Source organism: Mya arenaria, chromosome 8 (genome assembly GCF_026914265.1).
Source record: "Mya arenaria isolate MELC-2E11 chromosome 8, ASM2691426v1".
Classification (NCBI taxonomy): Eukaryota; Metazoa; Mollusca; class Bivalvia; order Myida; family Myidae; genus Mya; species Mya arenaria.
Window position 1 is genome coordinate 45926662 of NC_069129.1, and position 13500 is coordinate 45940161.

The 13500-nt window shown below is 35.1% G+C and overlaps 1 protein-coding gene across 1 annotated transcript; it reads left to right on the top strand.

The window, feature by feature from the left end:
* The first annotated feature begins 1398 nt into the window (after positions 1-1398).
* LOC128242630 (uncharacterized) lies at positions 1399-5448 on the top strand. The gene is made up of 6 exons (XM_052959862.1): positions 1399-1529; positions 1909-1994; positions 2242-2308; positions 2659-2853; positions 3089-3207; positions 3676-5448. Exons 1-6 carry the CDS (start codon positions 1412-1414, stop codon positions 4102-4104), a joined length of 1014 nt encoding a protein of 337 aa, XP_052815822.1. The 5' UTR covers positions 1399-1411; the 3' UTR covers positions 4105-5448.
* The last annotated feature ends 8052 nt before the right edge of the window (positions 5449-13500 follow it).

Here is a 13500-nt window from a genome sequence, read left to right on the forward strand (position 1 = left end):
TCGAAGTGTATACACTCTATAAAGGAACATCACTCTGCTTCCAGTTGATTATTGTCGATAATATTCATGCTGCCTGACCTTAAATCATGACTAATCGCCCTTGATCTGAAGGTGTCGCTCTCCGCAATTTTGATGAAAACATGTCGAAATCCGTACCAAAGATATGACGGTTTTGCCGGTTTATTCACTCGGCATTAGCATGTTTTTTCGGATTAATTACACGGAAAAGATTATTTGGAAGGTAATGTATGCAATTATCAATGTTGTCATCCTTTATTTAAATTGGCATTTGATGTTTATTTTAAATAACCTTTTGACAGTTTGACCCGGAAGTATTTTTTTCGTAACAACAGACAGTTTACAGATATTATGGCGGAAAATTTGAAAAACACTTGAAACTTTTATGAAAATGTCCCAGTTTAGTCAAGCAAGTACCATCCCCTATGAATTAAGCCAAGACCATTTATTTCGCGAAGAATTATTAGAAGTTGATAGACTTTATTTTCATGAAGTTTTGTGTCCAGAGGGTGGTGCAAGTGAGATAGAATTTAGTCAGTCTGATTCAGAAAATGATTCTAGCCATGAAAGTAATTCTGGAAATGATGAATCAGATGATGATGAATGTAATACAGAGACTGTTCATTGTGAAAGTTTTGACCATGATTTAGAACCCACTGAAGAGGATTTAAGACAGAGAAAGAAAACAGATGATTTCTTTACTCAGACCTGCAAGTGTAAAAAACTCTATGGCAAACCATGCAGTCAAGTTGTGGATGGTAATGATATTTCTGACTTACGTATGTATTCAGCTGGTTTGCAAACAGATGAACTTGATCTTGTTATTAAATCAGCCATGTTGTGCCACAGAAAAAATGGCCAACAAACTGACAGTAGTAAACATAAACGGCAGGCGAGAGTTAGGCCCAGTCAGAAGTTTTATGTAAAGGGAGTTGAAGTTTGCCGTGAAGTATTCTGTTTTGCATACAACATCGGAAAGGAGAAACTAAAACGAATTGGTCGGTCTCTTGACAGTGATGGTTTGATTGCTAGGACTCATGGTAATACCAAAAGACTACCTCATAATGCTATCACATTTGAGGAGAGAGAAAATATAAGAAAGTTCCTCATCTGCTATGCATCTGACAATGCAATGCCCCTTCCCGGAAGACTTCCAAACCACCGCAATAGTAAAGTGATGTTGTTGCCATCTGATAAGTCACAAGCAGACATTCATGTGGAATATGAAAAAATAGACGGTGCAAGAAGTATTAGTCTTAGTACTTTTACCAGAGTATGGCGGGAGTTGTGCCCACATATTGTCTTAGCGAAACCAAAAACAGACTTGTGTTTTAGATGCCAAACATTTTCTTGTAAAATTTCACAAAGTGGTGACCTTTCTGAAGATGATAAAATGACACTTCTTGATGAATATGAAAGTCATGTTGAAAGTGCTAGACATCAGAGGGAGCAATATAGAATGCAGTGTGATGACTCTAAAGTTACATGTAGTGAAAACATTACAGTTGAAGGTGTGCTTTGGTTAATAAATTTCTATGCGCTATAGTATTAGCTGTCTAATGGCATGCCTCAAGATTTTCTAGTCTTAAAATTAAAACAGAATATGTTAAATTCTTTATTTCATTTTAATTGACATGCTGGCCATTGAGTTATCATTTTTTAAAATGTCCATCTGCATCAATAATAGTGACTTTTACATTTTACCGAAGTTTTTTTATGCCTATTATGCTTGTATATATATACTGGACATGTAAACTTTGAGCGTATAAATATTTAAAACATGGATAAAATTTTGAAACAGAATGAAAAGATACCCATCAGATCATTTTATATTACTTATATATTTCCTTCTAGGCCAACAATATAAATTGTGAAAAATATATATTTTAGGTGCAGTATCATGTTCCTTAGATGCAACCGTCCACTACAGCTGGGACTTTGCACAGCAGGTTCATATTCCACACCATAGCCAACAGGTTAGTTTTTTTTCTATCAAGTACTGTACAAGGAAATATTTTTTTTCACTGAACTTACCAATTTATTGCAAGAGATAATCTTTTTTATTGGATTTATTGTGCAGTAATTTGCATGATGTATCATACTTTTGAGTGCCTTAGGTTTACTGCAGTAAATGTATGTTTCAACTGAAATGGTTTCATATTGTATTTATTGAATGTAAATACTGTTGTCAAATTTATGTTGTCAAGCTTTTATCTATTACAGGTTGGACCCCTGTATTTCAAAACTGCCAGGAGATGTGAGGTATTTGGAGTTTGCTGTGAAGGATCTGGTAATTCCCTTTTTTACAGTTTAAAATTGCAAAATGTTCTCTGTCATTATAAGATGTCCTGATGTCAAATGTTAATAATTGAGAATTGAAGGAGCACTTCTTAGCAATAAATGTTTTACTTCATTCAAACAAACTGATTAAGAATGTAACATTTCCATTGGTCAAAAGCCATCATGTACATATCAAGATCTGGAATTGGATGTGTTTATGAACATTTATTTGGTATATATATGTTAGTTATGAGAAATGTTTTTTGTATTAATGTTGAATGCTGGTGCTGTTAAATTTTGCTTCTGTTGCTGATGGTGGTGATGATTAAGAACAGTGATAAGACGATAAATATTTTTCAGAGAAACAGGTGTTTTACCTTGGTGATGAGGGTGTTGCCCCAGGCAAAGGAGCAAACACAGTTGTCAGCTACCTCCACCATTACCTTGAAAACTACGGCCTGGGTGAGGAACATGCCCAGTTCCATTTTGACAATTGCCAAGGACAGAACAAAAATAATGCAGTTCTTGGTTATGCTGTGTGGAGAACATTGACGGGTGAGAGTTGTTGTGTTTTAGTGGAAAAAATAAAATATGTTTCATGATGTAAACTAAATTATGTTATTGCTTTTTAACTATCTCAAAAGGTTTCCAGTAACACTATAGATGAGTGAAACAGATGTATAGCTTTAGAAGTTTTCAATTTGTTGTACTTAAAAAATAAACAACAGATAAAATTCAGTGTTTAATTTGAAATAAAGAGACCTTATAACAATTAACACTTCTATTACAGGAGGGCATAAGACAATCCAATATTCATTGATGCTAGCCGGCCACACCAAATTCTCATGTGATTGGCATTTTGGAGTGTGGAAAAACAGATGGAGACACATGGATGCAGAGACAGTTGAGGTATTCAGGGAGTTAGATGTTTACCACACCAATATTTTAAAATAATAATAGACATAAATTACTTACACATGTTTCAAGATTTATTGATTTCCTTCTTTTTAATACAGTTATAAACTAATAAGAAGTGGCATGAAAAAAATGGGATTTTTTATAGTTAAGATTGAAAATAATAATATATGACTTGGGTTATATTAAATTGATAATTATATGAAATAAGTTCATGTATTATCATGTATATTTAGATATAATAGATAATTGATAAATTCACTGATGCTATATACTTCATGTAGGCATTTCATTGTGCAAGAGTACTGCTCAGTATGATCACCATAGAGCAATAACACAATAACTGCATATAGAAATAGTAGCAGATATTGAGTTCTTGCACTAAGGTGACACTATAATATGTCATATTGGATCAATTATGCCTGATATTCATTCATCATGTAATGCTTTTCTTCAAAACAGGAGGTGGCTTCCACAGTAGCAATGTCATCCCGTAATGGCCACAACATCCCCCATATTGTTGATGGCAACAGCAAACCAGTGTTGTTCTATGACTGGAGCACCTTCTTCAAAGGCATGTTCAAACCATTGAAGAACATTTCGAAATACCATTCATTTGAGGTGTCTTCTAACGAGCCTGGGGTTGTAAGAGTAAGGAAGTTTGTTGATGCCCCTGAGGAGAAAATTAACATACTGAAAACCTGCCAAGTGGATATTTGTGTTATGCCAGAGCAGATCTTTGGTGAGGGAATAAATGCTGAAAGGCAATGGTACTTGCATGATGTAATAAGAGACTTTTGCAGATCGGATCATGCTAAAAACACAACATGCCCTTTGCCATTAGTTGCAAAAGAAGGCTATTCAAAGGCCAAAAAACAAAAGTTGAAATAGGTAACTTTATTGAGAACACTTTCTGTGTGTGTTTCAGCAAAAGGTATAGTTTGTGTCTTGCTATAAACAGATTGGCATGTATAAGTTGAAGTTTAATGTTTTCATTTTCATTCAAAGAATATATTTCTTAGTGTAACATTGATAAAATATTTATGATTTTAGATAAAATATTTATGATTTTAGGAATGTATGGTTTCCATGGCAACCAAAAGTAACAAACTTGATTGATCATTGAATACCTATGCATAAACGTGTATTTCATTTATGGGAATATCATTGAACAGTTGGCCATCTATAAGTAAAGTATGATGGCACTCATATTTTCCATACATGACTGCAGTATAATATTCAAGTGTACATTATAAATCTACATGTTATAACTTTATAGTTATACATACATATAGTTTCAATGTTCCTTGCTTTATGTTTGTTCTCAATTTTGTCAAATAAGGCATGTGTCAATGCTTTCCTTGTAAATACATTTCAGTCTGTGTCATCTTACAACTCTAAACTAATGAAATGAGCAAAAATATGAACTATTCTAGGTATAAGTAAGTTTCTATGGCAACCAAATAAAACATGTCTTCCTATTGAAATAAAAAAAAAATTGATTTCACCAGACAAGTTACATCTTTTAAATAATTGCTTGTTTTAAAATAATGTGTTTGTGTTTTGATCAATACAATGATAAGCTCACTACTTTTGATCAATTTACCTTGTTTAAGAAAAGTGGCAGATTTTCTTCACAGGGTCTATTGTTAATTGCTGTAAACATTCTATTTTACTACATAGCTGGCTGAAAATTTAATGCTGTACTGAAATATTTCCTGCAAACATAACATATCAAATTCAAATGTGATTTTATGTATTTAAGCAGTTTTTTGCGTTTATTTGGATAAATTTCTCGTGAAAAAATTGTAGTCATGGCAACCGTTTTTTATGAAATGCACATGTAGTGTTACATTCTCCATAAATGATGTTATTGATGTTATGATAATGTTTCCACAAAAATAAAAAGTGTTGCATTCTATTTCAATGGAATACAGACTCTTAAAATCAAGGTAGTTGTATTTACTTATGTTTCCATTTCCTTCATTGTTTTCGCCATTTTATAACAAATAGTGGTATCGCGAAATTTGTCCTCAATCAGTCAATTTTAAAGATATCAGCTTAAAACTTCAGGACTTTATTTCTGAAACATAGCACATTCAGAAAATGTAAAAACCTGAAAAAGTCATTTTTCCTCATTAGGACCCATTTTCGCAGACTTGGTCACATATATGTATTATGCATATTTCATGTATGTGTTATGTCTGATTAATGCTTGGTGTTTGATGCTTTTGAATAAACTGTTACAGCTTTGATTTTTCTCGTTCTTTCATAAAGCATGAAGCTATGATAAGCATGCAAATAACATTTTTTGACTGAAATTTATTAAAGTTCCATAAGTGTGGACATGTAAAACTATGAGTTTATAAGAAATACTGCTCGAAACGGACGTGCCCCTTTAAGTAATTTTTCAACCATACTATTAAACCCAGATTTGTAAAAGAAACATGCTTAATGATTAAGAATGGGTGGAGTGAGCGTAGCAGTACAAATAGTGGGATATGAAATAGTAACGGCACAAAAACATCAACGAGTGATTGGGATTATGCACGAGCGCATGATTATGCCCCCATCACACTTGTCCACATTCCCACTCCGCCTTCCAAACGCAGTCTAAACTTGGTCAACGTAGTAGGAACGCATTAGACACCGATAAGGACGTGGTACGGTCTTAATGGACGTGAAGGACGTGAGCGGACTTTGAACATGTTAAAAGAACGTAGTGCGGTCTTAATGGACGTGAAGGACGTGAGCGGACTTTGAACATGTTAAAAGAACGTAGTGCGGTTATCCTGGTCTTCGAATAGTGTGATAGAGGTATACGGGCGAGTGTACAATTTCAATCTCGAGGGTTGCGGGTGACGTAACTGTTTTGTACCATGTTTTCAAGGCCAAACGTTCAATAAATAGCGTGCAGTTTATGTGCGTGGTGTAGTAAACCTGTAAAATTCGGTTTTCAAAAAGCACACATCACCGTCATTGTGTATTTTTAACGAATGGAACTTTAAGGTTTAGCGCAACGCTTGAAGGGAGCACCCGAAGCACACTCAAAAACCATAATTTTAGGAAAGAATTGCAAGACTACCTAACGTCGATTCTACGAGGCATTGTGGATTTACAGACTGGACAAGTTTGTTTTTGTCTACCGTCTATCTTAACCTTAAGCATTGCTTCAAACGGCAGTGATATCAGTTGGTAATCATTTGGGGAAGTTAAAGTGACTATTTCATGGTTTGTAAAATGCCTTTAACGGATTTTATTTAACGAAATAAAGTGTGGAAAATCATTAGTGGTGTTAAAACTAAGATACTGACGATTTGAACGCTTCAGCAAATAATGATATATATGCTCAAATGTTATCTTTGAAGTCCATGATTTTAAAAAGCGAAAGTTACGCACTTCAGCAAAAGGAAGTAGCATAATTGGTTGATGGACATTAATAAGTGATGCTACCAATGTATCTAATAATGTATCCGTCAGCTTATGTATGAGTCCTTATGGGCGAGTTAATATGTTACCAGGGTCCGACGTATTACAGAAGAATCTTAAGAAATGTTCAACATATTTTAACTTAAGTGTAAAATTTTGATTGTTATATTTCTTGAAAGAAATAATGATTAGAAATGGATCTTTTTTTTTCAAAAATCTTGTGTGTCCATATTTCAGTTGCAGAAACTAGACTAAGCATAACATTTTCTACCTGTGATTTAAAACAGTAACAGTGTGTGTATACCACGTGATAAATTGCGTCATATATGCTACGTCGGAAGGGAACATTTTGCTTAAAATGAAGACACCTTTTTAAATAAAACAAAGGGCAGTCTATGCCGCCTAAAGAGCCCCGCATTCCTTTTATTACCGAAGTTTGATAAGGTGAGCAGTTTCATCGAACACCGCCACAAACCTGTTTCCAAAATAATGTTTTGACAGTGCTCTGACGGCCATATTGGGAAAAGGTTTGTCGAAGAGTTTGAAAAAAAAACTTAACTTTCAATCAAACTCTGGTTAAAAGTCCGGAGGCGGGGCTCCAAAAGCGGCGTAGATTGTTTTAATAAATATTGACCAATTACCAACGAACATTTCGGCTAATTTGACCAAACTGCTGTGGCAGGACCTTTAATGCTGCACCCTCACAGATTGACCGTTTTGACAATATTTATTTTTATTGTTTGTCTTTGAATGAGCAAATTTTTGCCGATAAACTCATTTTTCTTAAAAAGTAAGTAACGTTTTAAGCCATACAATATCAATTTTCGAACGTAACTAATTATGAAAAAACTGCGAAATGATTTTTTTGTCAGCCGTCTTATAACACTGGTTTCCAGACATTCATGAAAATGAAAATTGACTCAGTCCAAGACAGAAATAAAAAAATAATGTCAGAACGGTCTATCTGTGAGAGTGCAGCTTTAAACAATGGTATTTCATGTCATATTCAAAACCTATAAGCCATCTTTATGATACTTTAATTTCTTACTATAATCATGAATCTAAAATGTTAACGCCAGAATGGTATAATTTCACATTCGTAATGTGTGTCTGTTATGATATCCCCTTGCAATTATTATAATATTTATTATAAAATAATCGTTTTATAAACGTTAAAGATGCACTTTTACTCCTAAATAAGATTAACCAAAATTTATGATACTGTTTTAATATTTCCAAAAGGATAAATCTATGTCGAAAACAATGTTCTTATGAGGGATACCGAGTTTAATTTGATAAAAAATGAGCATAAAACACGGGTTTTCTATCTTATGAGACTATATTAGACCACAGTAAATCTTTTAGCATTCACCAATCAATTACTATTTTTGCGCTTTCTGCTATCAAATACACGGTTACAATCTTGTTATCGGTAATTAATAATATCCATAAGTATTTTATTTAGTAAGCAGTTAAAGGTTTATCAGTCAAAATTGATGTTTGTTTTACATGTGTTTGTATTGATTTTGAATAATAGTGTCACTTTAATGCAATTGAGTTTGTTGTTGTTGTTTTTGTTGGTGGTGGCAGTTGTATTGGTGGTAGTGATGGTAAGTTCAACACATTCAACGGCCTTTAGCGTCGACTTAAGCAGTTTTATATTTCCAAGAAACACCATCCTTTTAATTCCTATAAGTTTAAGTATATCCAAAATATTTATTAATCATGCTTGCCAAAGGCAAAAATGTTCATTCACATCATGAATGGTTGATTCAACACTCTCAATGGACGTCTAGACTTGATTTGAATGGTATTCAATTCCCTAGAAAAACCTGTTTTTGAGTAAATGAAGTTTGAATACGAGAATAACTAAAAATGCCCGAGGCAGCAATGTTAAAACGGTGACCAAAAGACATATCCATAGGTGCTAGAATCATTCAGAGCTGGTGCAAACATGTTTTAGGATATACTCATGATTATAAGAAAGGATAATCAAAGCGCGAGGCGCTGAAAGACTATCTGCGGGGAAATATGTGAGAGCTGCAAATTTTATTTGAACTATGGGAATGGGTGAAGGGCACATTGATAAAAGTGAAAAATGTGCCGAGGGCCAAGAGCGCTTTTGCCCACACTGGGCGAGGAAACAACAACATCTTTACCTATTTTATGGCGTCTTGTCTCATTTTGTTTATGTAAATGTCACTTCAATCGTCGTAAACCCCCCTCCCCATGTATTTAATGTGCCAATGCATGCTTAAGATTTTTCGTTGCCTTTATTAGATATCATACGATGGGAAAATACAATACATCATATATTATTTCCTTTAATGAACATACACGTTTTGTTTAAGGAAAATCATTTTTTGTACAAACAACTTCAGCAATAATTCAATTCAAGATGCACAGCTTATCACTTAAGTCGACGTATCCCCATGTATTGAAAGATACAATCAGTGGCGTAGCCAGACTTTACCGAATGTTACACACTAAAGGGGGAGGGTGTGGGATGGGGAATATCCCTGTAGCCGGTTGGGGGTTCGGGGGGGGGGGGGGTCTACCGAGTGGAAAACAATGGAAAATGGAAAGAACATGTTGAGCTCTGAGGTGTATTTGGAGGGATTAATAGGTTCGAGGCCGCCGACTTTGTTGTTACCAAGTGATTGATTTCGGCTCAGAAAGCGATCTATCACAGGGAAGCAACGTTTTCTTTGGCTGCTCTTCCTTTTATTCTGATATCAATTTTTAGCTTAGCCCTCGACCTTTCATTTTTCAAATTAATCTTACGCACATGCGTAAATGCGTAACGCTGGCTACGCCCCTGACAATGCATGCCCCTTTCAACCGCTTCTAAAGATTTTCAGTGCTTTGATTATATATCATACGTTATGCAAGTTTTAAAAACATACACGTTTTGGCGAACCATGTTTTATCATAACAAAACGCATGTTTTCCATACATTGTGAACCAATCTATGATTTTGACTCCCCGATAATTGTTCAGCATATGTCGTTGTGAAATTTGTAAGAACCACAGGATGCAACACAACAGATTTGAAATCTAGTCGACATCCTGGTCACTGTAACCATACTGTGGTTGCACTACAATTAATTAATGTTATTCTCATCGTTCAGTATTTTGATTGGACTGTAAACATAACTGGCAAATGTGTTGAATGGAATAACTAAGGCGTGTTTAAGAATAAGGATACTAATTATATTGAAAACGAACCCATGACACTGAACATTAAAACTTCAATTTTGGGAATAACCAGATTGGAGAATTTTATCTTTGATGGCCATAAATTGTGCATGTATATATTTAAGACTATTCTTTATCTAGAATAATGCACGTCTGTTTAATAGCATTTTTTTGTGTTGAAACTCATTTAACTCGTGACTTAAATTTTTAATATTAATATAAAGAACAATTCTGATGCACGAACGGTTGCAATTTGACAGTTTCTATATGCCTATTGTTAGTTCCGACTTCAATTACTTCTATTTCCTTTTTTTCAGAATGCTGATTTTCAATCAACATGCTTTCGCAAAGGACAGACGTTGGCTTCTTTGACATTTACTTTAGAATTGATAACTTACTAAGAGAACTATGATTTATATTGAATTGTGTCGTCTTGTCTTTACAAATTTACATGAATAAATTTATATTATGAAATGATACCCAGCCTCTAAAAAAACGACATATCCACACCCCTAATTTCAGTGCGTTGCATCAATGGCATGTCAATTAAATCTTACATATTTTATAGTCCTAGATCCGACCCTTCTAAAGTTAAAGTGCTAACTTAATGTTAAAATATGGTTAGCTTCGATTGACTTTAAGACCTAATAAGACGAACAATTTACTAGTCAATGCAATGACCTCTAAAGTGTCAATGCCAACAGTTAAACGGTTTCTTGTCCTAAAGGGCAAGCACTTGGTGAACCTTTTTCGTCCCCGAGTCACTTGTCACTTGATCAAGAATTCAAGAGGAGCCCGTGCTCTATTCAAGACCAACTTAACGAATAGGTCCTAGGTCAAATCGTTCTGGACAAGATTCGTCCACCAACCGACCCACCGACTGTTAGACAAAAACACATTTGCAAACATACTAAAATACTATGGAAAGGGGGTATACTGTATCATAATGTTAATACTAGCTTAAGTATGAGGTTCATAAGTGAATGGCCATTTATACGAAATAGCCCACCTGCCACCATATGTACCAGTCCTTCATGGGAGATTCATTACCCCCCATTTTATTCAACATTATTATCATTAAAATGCGGTTTTACACAAACATCGCATATATACACCATCTAAACCATCTCATGCTTAAAACATGAGAATAAAGTGATAAAGGTGTGAAGTAACCAATTTCCAATTGTAAAACTTCCAAATTACTAATCTAAACAAAAAAGGGCGAGCAATATGATCCAATGATAAGCAATCGAGTAATAACATCCCACGATAGTTATGATTCCTAACAAGGCTACAATTGTAACATTAAAGCTACCCGATGTACAATTAATTGCATTTTTATATATGCAATTTATCGACGAGGTTGGAAATTGATTAGACATGATAAACAAATAGCATATCGATGTGCTTATTTATAATACAATATAAAATTGCAGTAGATGTGGAGAGAGAGAGAGAGAGAGAGAGAGACAGAGAGAGAGAGAGAGAGAGAGAGAGAGAGAGAGAGAGAGAGAGACTGTGTTTGGAAGAGGGCCGTTTAGTTGCATTTCGATATTCAAACATAAGCAAAAACAAATTAATGTCAACTAAAAAGTGATTATCTTTACAGAAATGTTGCCTATTACCAGTACATATACCATTATAATTGCGAAGGCTTGCCCGACAAGAGCCCATATGGCCCTTGACGTAGCTTACCAGCAATACATATATACACTCGTTTCTATCAAAACAAAGAGTAGAAGAAACAAGAGCTGTCACAGTATGTGACGAATGCCCCCGAATGTGACATTGACCTACGAACAAGGTCAGTACATGAAAAGTTGATCTTGCCTTTACGTGTCAAATACATATGGCAAGATATTTTAAATTGCCTCTGAACATAAAAAATACCACCCATACTTGACAACCTACACTGTTATGTCCTTATATTCAGAATTCCCTTGTGAATAAACACTGTATCTTTCAACTTAGAGGAAGGGACATGGGTCTTGCACAAGACACGTCGTCTTCGTATGTGGAACACATGTAGCAAGTGATTTTAAAATCTGTCCATACAAGGGAAAGTTACAGCCCGGACACGACAACCTATACTCTATGTCCTTATATGCAGCACTCTATTGTGAATAAACACTAAGTGTGACCTTGACCTTTGAGGTAGGGACACGAGTCTTGCACGCGACACGTCGTCTTGGTATGTGGAACACATGTGGCAAGTTATTTTAAAATCTGTCCATTCAAGGGAAAGTTACAGCCCGGACACGACAACCTATACTCTATGTCCTTATATGCAGCACTCCATTGTGAATAAACACTAAGTGTGACCTTGACCTTTGAGGTAGGGACACGGGTCTTGCACGCGACACGTCGTCTTGGTATGTGGAACACATGTGGCAAGTTATTTTAAAATCTGTCCATACAAGGGAAAGTTACAGCCCGGACACGACAACCTATACTCTATGTCCTTATATGCAGCACTCCATTGTGAATAAACACTAAGTGTGACCTTGACCTTTGAGGTAGGGACACGAGTCTTGCACGCCACACGTCGTCTTGGTATGTGGAACACATGTAGTAAGTTATTTTAAAATCTGTCCATACAAGGGAAAGTTACAGAGCCGGACGGACGGACGTACGGACGGACGGACAGACGGACGGACGGACGGTGCGATTTTAATATGCCCACCTTCGGGGGCATAAAAAAAAACAACTAAAAAGCTAATATGTTTTTCCATGCTTTCGAAAACGGGCAGGCAAATTGCTTACGATAACAGCAAAATTCAAAATAAGAAGTCGAAAACGTAGAAGAAAGATATAACATAATGCATGTAAATAGCAAGTTAATTGCCTTTAATATAGCATGCGGTATTATTATAATAAGCGAAAGAAACGATCTTACTGTGAGGTTGTGGCATAACCCATGTTCTCAGATAATTAGGTACAATTAAATAAGAGAAATACATACACACACGTCAAGGTTGTCATTATATAGTAAATATATATAAGTTGTTTTGAATCATCATGTAGATTATATTTATGTCATATGAAATGAAGATCAAACGCAGCGTAGATATATGTTGCCTGCTGATCGACCCATAACGGTTGGATCATACTTCATATAAAGCCCCACCCTATCGTTCAAAATAAGCGGTGTAGAGTGCGCCTCTGTATAAATGACACGTACTTGTATCACTATTTATGACGTCGACATTAATTTCTTTGATGTTCGCAGAATACTTATTATGATTAGTGAACGTTTAGAATAATACAATGTAAAATGCAGGTGAAGCCAAACGTTCAGGAACACCCTTTTCTAAGGCAAGGCTTAGGCACAACACACACTTAAACGAGGGATACACACAAAATAAACAAAATAAACCGACAGACAAACCATATCTAATAATCGAGACGAAATGGGATATAATCTTTTGAATTTCCAGTATGATAACTTCGGTAAATCAGTAGTCATTCCTTATTGATTTCAGTATATAACTGTTTATAAACTGACATAATGTGAACGTAGAATCAGTACTTACAAGCATGTTCCTTCTATAACTAGATGACACAAGCCGTAGAAATTACGGGTGAAACACTGACTAGTTGGCTTCAACAAAGTTTATTCATAATTTGCATCAGCACTCAGGGTTAGTCCCGCCTTTGAAA

What these genes read in the sequence shown, in the direction of transcription:
- LOC128242630 (XM_052959862.1), top strand. Translation starts at nt 1,412, where the DNA reads ATGACACTTCTTGATGAATATGAAAGTCATGTTGAAAGTGCTAGACAT. An exon ending in TTCCACACCATAGCCAACAG is followed by an intron (nt 1,995 to 2,241) that starts GTTAGTTTTTTT and finishes TATCTATTACAG; the next exon opens with GTTGGACCCCTGTATTTCAA. An exon ending in TGTGTGGAGAACATTGACGG is followed by an intron (nt 2,854 to 3,088) that starts GTGAGAGTTGTT and finishes CTTCTATTACAG; the next exon opens with GAGGGCATAAGACAATCCAA.